Here is a 6,872-nt window from a genome sequence, read left to right as displayed (position 1 = left end):
TGCTAACGTTGCGAAAGGGGTTAAATCAATTTCTAAACAGAGATCGAAGACATTAGATCATGTCGAGAAATTGCTTTTGCTTTGGATAACTGAAAAACAGTGTGCCGGCGACAGCGTATCGGAAGAAATTATTTGCGAGAAAGTTAAAAGGATACACGCTGATCTCATGAAAAATCAAGCAGAAACTAGCGAGGAAAGCGAGGTGTTTAAAGCCATCCATTTTTTTTACATGAGAACGGATTACTCATTTTTACATTACTTCTTATGGGAAAGGTTTGTTTGGTATACGTCCAATTCAGTATAAGTCCAAACATCGGGAACGGATTAAGGTCGTATACCGAAGTTCCACTGTATTTCTAATGAACTGCTGACTTAAATAAAATGAATGAGTACAACACAAATTTATTCATATTTTCTTTTAATTTCATTTTTAAAAAGAAAGAGATTTATAAAACGTAATTATTTATTCTATTTTCTGCATGCAAAAAATAAAAAATATTTTTATAATAGACGAAAAAACAATGCAAGATTTAAATCGTTTGTTTTGCAAATTAATATTTAGAAGTGATTATTCAAATTAATGAAATCTTGCTTCGTGTTCTGTACGAGATATTTCGTTGTCAAATTTCTCTTGACAAATATGACATTCTAGTTCGAATCCTTCAACTATCACTTCTGAAAATACTTCCAATTCCGGTAAATGTTCCAGTTCGTTCATGTTTAAATATTCGTCAGTATTTATAATTCCAGTATTTTCTGCACCGATACCGACTACAACAGCTTCTTCATATTCTACTGAGTGAGATTTTTGACCACTCGTTGATGGTTTTTCTATTGATTCTTTCTGATCTTTATCTACTACGTCACATTCTATATCTTGAGTATATTCAACGCTTGTCTAAGAATTCAAAAAAGTATATAATATAATTCAGTTAATTAAACTAAAATGACTATCACTATAAATTCAAATTATAATTAAGGTCAACTGCATCATTCAAAACATTCATTTTCTGAAGATAAATTTGTAGAATAAAATTTGTAATTTATTTTTAAATTTACTATTGTAATGAATGAAAGTGAGTGCTTTTACATGTTAAAGTATTCTAATTTTCTATTTGATGGAATATAGTTTAACACAATAATTTTTATATACAATACTACCTGCTACCCGCAACTTTGCACAGATTTTTCAAGCAAACCTCATTTATATTCACTATTTCAACAACCATAGTAATTGTTATATAAGACCTTCGCTGAGATTGATGAAAATAAAACGAACTATTTTCAATTTAATCAATTTTTTGAAACGTTTAATATTATTCCATAATCGAAGCAATATGCAATAAAAAATTCGAATTTAAAACGGTTCGAACATTTGGTTTAAAATATCGTAATATATAAAAATATTTATAATAATGTCCGAAATGTTTTCAATTTAATACAGTAAAAGACTAAACGTAGTTGAAAACAAACAATCGCATCTAAAATAGTACAGTAGAAGCTGTTCTTTAAGTTAAGATTTAACCCTTTCCTTCTCCCCTCGCGGAGGAATTTCCAAAAATCCCTTCTTAGTGTGCATTCTCATGGCGCGGGCACAGCTTGTTTTATATGTTTAGATTAGTATGAATTCACTCTCGGTTAGGCGCACAGGGAACAACAGTTTCTCAGCCTTGTTTAAATACGTGTAGTTTTGGTCTACTCAATTCCGAAAAATAATGTTTATCTCCTTTCAAGTGACTGAAGATTGGACCAAAAACGATCAAAAGTTGTACGAAATTTATTTTTTTATACGAAGCGAGAGCAAAGTTTGCTAAGAAACAGATGGATTTTGCATTTCATACAGTACACTCTAGCTCATACTCTTTTACATACTTTTATTAGGCAACGGTGATTTTGCCATCGGCACTGATTTCTGGCATCGGCACTGATTCTGATTGGTTCGATTATAGAACGATTGTAAACGTTCCAGAAACGTTGAAAACCGTTCGTTTGACCGGACGTGAACAGGAGACGTTCAGAAAGAAAATCGGGACCAGGTCTCTAATTAGTCTGGAAACGGGGGACCTAATCCTTGCATTCTGTGAAAACGGGTAAGATTGACTATAATGTAATTATCTTAATCTTCACTATCGTTACTTTTTGCCCACAAATAGAAACCCAGCGAAGCGGGTCCTTGCACCTAGTAATTTATAATAATTTTATAATGAAGTTTTTTCGCAAATCCGTTCCTCACATTATTGATGCTATCAGCAAATAATCTGCGTTTTAACCTCTAATTCCAGTAGAATGTTAGGTGATGTGTTTACTAAAATATTTTGGCCTATAGTATATTTATCCTAACTTGGCACCCATTTTAAACAAACTAAGACACACGACCCATTGTTTATTGGCTTAAACCGACGTCCATCAATTAGAAACCGCGTTGCATTTCATTCGTCCGCAGAAAATATTTCTTTGTTAGTTATAAAATCATTAATTAAATACTAGTCACTTAGCAATGATTATAAATGTAATTATTTTATACTTGTTAAATTGTTATTTTAATGAATTTTTGCACATTTTGAATCACTAAAAATAAACTTTTTCCGGTAATGCGCACTATAATGTCTTGGTTTCGTTTTCCATTCATTGCAATAACTATCATTATTTCAAACTGTGTGTTGTCGAACAAATAACGGAAGAAAGATGGAGAAAATGTATCGAACATATAGAAAAAGAAAAACAACGAATGTGGAAACTTGATGAGATTTCGGAAACTGTTGTAGAAACACTGATTATGTAGTCGAACACAAGTAGTGACGAAAGCGATATAAATGATTAATTTGAGCAACTATCTTCTGATACAGATGATTAATAAGGTAAATTTACACTAATTATTTTTGCAAATTTTTAATTATATAAATATCACACAGATAAATTCACACATTACCGTAACATTTTCCTTTAGGGGTTTGAGTATGATTTTTAAGGATTGTTTTTTGTTTTGTTTTATATCTATTTAATAAAATAGTTGTGTAGATAAAATGTCTGAAGTCTGTTCAACTACACAATTATAAATATGTTTCGTATAAGTCTTAATAATATAGACTATATTTAATAATAATTTTTGACAAACTATATTTAAACGATGGAAATAATTTAAACAACGGCTACGTAAAAATGTTAAAGTAGGCTATAATAAGTTTTCTAAGTATTGTATTTCTAAGTATAATAAGTTTTCTTTCGGTAATTTTTAAATTGTGACCACTGACCTATTTTAACACGTGCAGAGAAAGAGGCTTAACTGGGCAACACGTGTCTAGCCACTTCCGATTGTGATTTGACCAATGAAAATCTCCGGCGGATTAATACGACAAAATCTTTGTTTACAGAAGGTGCCAAGTTACGATAAATAAACTATAGAGTTTGTGAAAATACACTTATTGGCTTAAACAAAGTCAACCCACTTAAAGAAAAGCGAGTCACAGCTTAGATTTCACGATCCACTTAGCGCTAATTGCTTTACAATATTAGGGGACGGTCTTTCCCGAAATATTTAATGCCAGGGGTGGTGACAAAATATTTATTAGAGAGGTTGCGGCCGACGTTTTCAACGCGAAAACGTGTACGTCGGACGTTCAGCGCCGCCTTCCTGCGAGCCTAGAAGTTTGACAATGGCGTTTGGAACGTCAGTAGAATCGTGCTCGACGTTCCAGACGCCATTGTCAAACTTCTAGGCTCGCAGGAAGGCGGCGCTGAACGTCCGACGTACACGTTTTCGCGTTGAAAACGTCGGCCGCAACCTCTCTATTATTTGAGACATACGTGAAACCGAATAAGAGTTTAGATAGGTCGCGTTTCTTTATGCAGCACTCGAGAAGCGCTTTACAGCGAACACTCTGAAACCCGTTTCTAAATGCAGCGCTGCAATGTAGCGAACCGTTTCTAAACCTTTGCTGCAAGAGGTCGCTGCAGCGATGATAAAGTAGTTTTTACGTCCGCTACAGGTGTAAAGCAAAATGGACGCTTGTGTGTATAATACGATATTATGCTGTAAAAATAAAAAAAGTCGAAGTTACTGTTGATAACAATATTAAGGAAAGTTTAAGAAGGATTAAATTTTATAAAATAACTCTGAAACATGTCTAAAGAATAAGAAAATACTATATTTTAAATATAATTATATATCTTCTATCTCTACTTTATTCACATTTATTCACAATGATCAATTCTTTGTATCTCTTTATTTAAATATTGTAGTTCTTTAACTAAAGCACTACTTTCGGCTGTAACTGAAATTTAAGGATAGATTATAGCATTTCGCTCGAGCGGAAAGCGTTTCTAAATTATGATGCAGCGACGTGTAGCGATAGCTGCTCGTAATGTCATTTTCGCTTCACCCTCTCTGCATAAAGAAACGCGGCCATAGCTACAAACTTAATTTAATTTTGTACAAAAAGCTTCGAAATTTGATTTTTTTTTAAATTAAATTTCTGAAAATTAATGCGTTTTTGTTTTCGTTATAAAATAAATAAAAATGATGTATTTCGAGTAGCATTTCTTCCAAGAGCTTTCTTCCTAGCCAAGGGTTTAAAAAAACTTAAAAATGGCACTTTTTATACAAAAGTTACAGACAGTATATAGCAGGATGCACATATGCGGCGCGGCAAGGAAAACCGGAAGAATGACGTCACTTTTTCTCGCCGTAGAAGTCGATTTTGTGCCGCTTTTCTCGTGCCGCAAAAGTTGGTTGAATTTTATCTTTTGCGGCAACCGTTTCTATCAGCCAATAACAATTCGTCCAATAGTCACGTGAGAAAATATAATCACGTGGTGTTTTAATGGCGGAAAGTTCGACGCGGTTAACCGAGATAACTAAAATCAGAATAAAGAGGAAAGGATAACAAATTTAAAACAAATTCTACACAAAAATAATCATATATAATTTAATTCAAACAACAAAACAACCGAATCTTACTCGAAATAGTATTTTTTTTATCGAGGAATAAGCGTATTTTGTACACCAGTTCTTTATCGACCCAAGAAAATATCTCTAATCCAAAATCTTCGTTCGAATCTTCTAACTAAATAAAGCAAGCCGTACAAAACAAAATTTGTAAACACGTGGATAGCGACAATATCGGTATCGTTCGCCATCTTAAATACTAAACGCATGCGCCGAAATGAAAGTTGATTGCCGCTTGTGTAACTGTGCTGCCGCGCGGCGAAGATGCGTTTGCAACACCTCTTTTCCTTGCCGCGCCGCATGTGTGAATCCGACTTATTACCACCACGGGCAAATGCGGCTCTTTTTGACTTACATGCGGCTCTTGTTTAAAGTGTTAATTTCTGCTTTTTATTATTATTTTTACAATTTTATTTCCACAATTTTGTGAATATATATTTATAAAAAAAAAGTCAATATTTGTTTTATATTATATTTATATTATATAATAATATCGCGATACAGAACTGCGGTACAGAATAAAAAATAAAGAACTGTGGCTACCATGCATTTTACAAAACCTATATTTCGGCTTCCACTGACCTCTTGCTTTGCCCACGCTCGGTATATTTCGTTGTATATTAATAATAAAGCATGACAAAATCTGTAAACTTTTCATAGTGTACAAAATCACCTCGCACTAAACTGCTTATTTATTATCTTTTATTTGTATTTATTTATTTATTCGTATTTCTGTTTCTAGTTTTACTTAATGTTATTATTTATCATTACTTATATTATAGATAATTTTTTTAAGCTTTTAGTGAGTTTCACGCGTATGTAAAATATAAAGAAGTAACTAATATGTTCAGTGATATCTTAAGTAGATATACCACAAAATTAAGACTGAATAGCAGCATGTAATTCCAAAATGCATTTTCTTTTATAATATATAAACAATCAAATCTACTTTTTCCTTCTTACAAATGTTCCTGTGTCATAAGTTCTCCGTAGCAATTTTGTTCTTAATTGCAAAGAACAAATAACAAACAAAAGAACAATAACCAATCAACTGATAAAGCTCAAAAAATTTCACTAAGTAAACTGAATTTGTTTTTGTAAAAAAACTTATGTAGAGAAAAATATATTTCGAAACAATTATGACGACAAAACTTATTACAAATAATTATAATAAGTAAATTTAAGGCTTATGGCTGCTAATTATCGAATGACTGAAAGAACTAACTTACAAACAATTACTTTTTGTTTTCTATTACTACTTCTGTTTAAATGAACGATGAAGTGTTGTTTTATAAATGAACTTTACAGAATAAAAGGATTTGCATGTAAAAATGTCACCTAAAAGAATCTGAGTAGCAATTTTAAAAGATCTTTTACAACTTACATAACTTTTTTTACATTATGATATTCAAGTAATTTTTAAAAGATTAATTTTAGACATTTTCTTTACTTACTTTGGAAAAAGATGCGACTTGTCCCTGTTGATGTACTTTTTTCATGTGTTTTTTTAGATCATGTTTATATTTGAAAGTTTTTCTACAAATATCGCACGAAAACGGTCGATTTTCCCCATGAGATGTTAGATGTATTGTTAACATGGATAAGCAAGAAAAACTTTTATTACAGTTATCACATTTATGAACTTTCTCTAGTTGTTTTGGTGGAATCTAAGTATAAAGTAATTTATACGTTACAGTATCAATTTATTACACATTAAAAATTTGATATATTAATATTTTAAAAATGAAGTGAATATACAGTAGAACCTCCATTATCCGGACCTCCATTATCCGGATTTTCGGTTATCCGGATTGTTCAAAATAAATAAAAATTTTACGAATTTTCTGATTTGCACTTGGCGAATTACGACACTGTTTATGTACGTGATGGAATGCATAACTTTTTTTGTTTCAACAACGTCTCACCC

General features: G+C 31.9%; 1 protein-coding gene across 1 annotated transcript; it reads right to left on the bottom strand.

Moving 5' to 3' along the window:
- Positions 1–480: 480 nt before the first annotated feature.
- LOC111617750 (pH-response transcription factor pacC/RIM101-like) lies at positions 481–6,598 on the bottom strand. The gene is made up of 2 exons (XM_023359038.1): positions 6,400–6,598; positions 481–898 (listed from the first exon to the last, which is right to left on the bottom strand). Exons 1-2 carry the CDS (start codon positions 6,541–6,543, stop codon positions 578–580), a joined length of 465 nt encoding a protein of 154 aa, XP_023214806.1. The 5' UTR covers positions 6,544–6,598; the 3' UTR covers positions 481–577.
- Positions 6,599–6,872: the final 274 nt, after the last annotated feature.

The sequence above is a fragment of the Centruroides sculpturatus genome, unplaced genomic scaffold, assembly GCF_000671375.1.
Source record: "Centruroides sculpturatus isolate CEXI.00-Female unplaced genomic scaffold, Cexi_2.0 scaffold1410, whole genome shotgun sequence".
Lineage (NCBI taxonomy): Eukaryota > Metazoa > Arthropoda > Arachnida > Scorpiones > Buthidae > Centruroides > Centruroides sculpturatus.
Note: the sequence above shows the minus strand (reverse complement) of the source record. Positions and strands in the feature narration are given on the sequence as shown.

Bases quoted from the DNA above. Each gene is read 5' to 3' on its own strand.
- LOC111617750 (XM_023359038.1), bottom strand. From the start codon at position 6,543: ATGTTAACAATACATCTAACATCTCATGGGGAAAATCGACCGTTTTCG. The intron at 899-6,399 runs GTAAGTAAAGAA...TTGAATTCTTAG, and splicing joins AAGTCGCATCTTTTTCCAAA to ACAAGCGTTGAATATACTCA.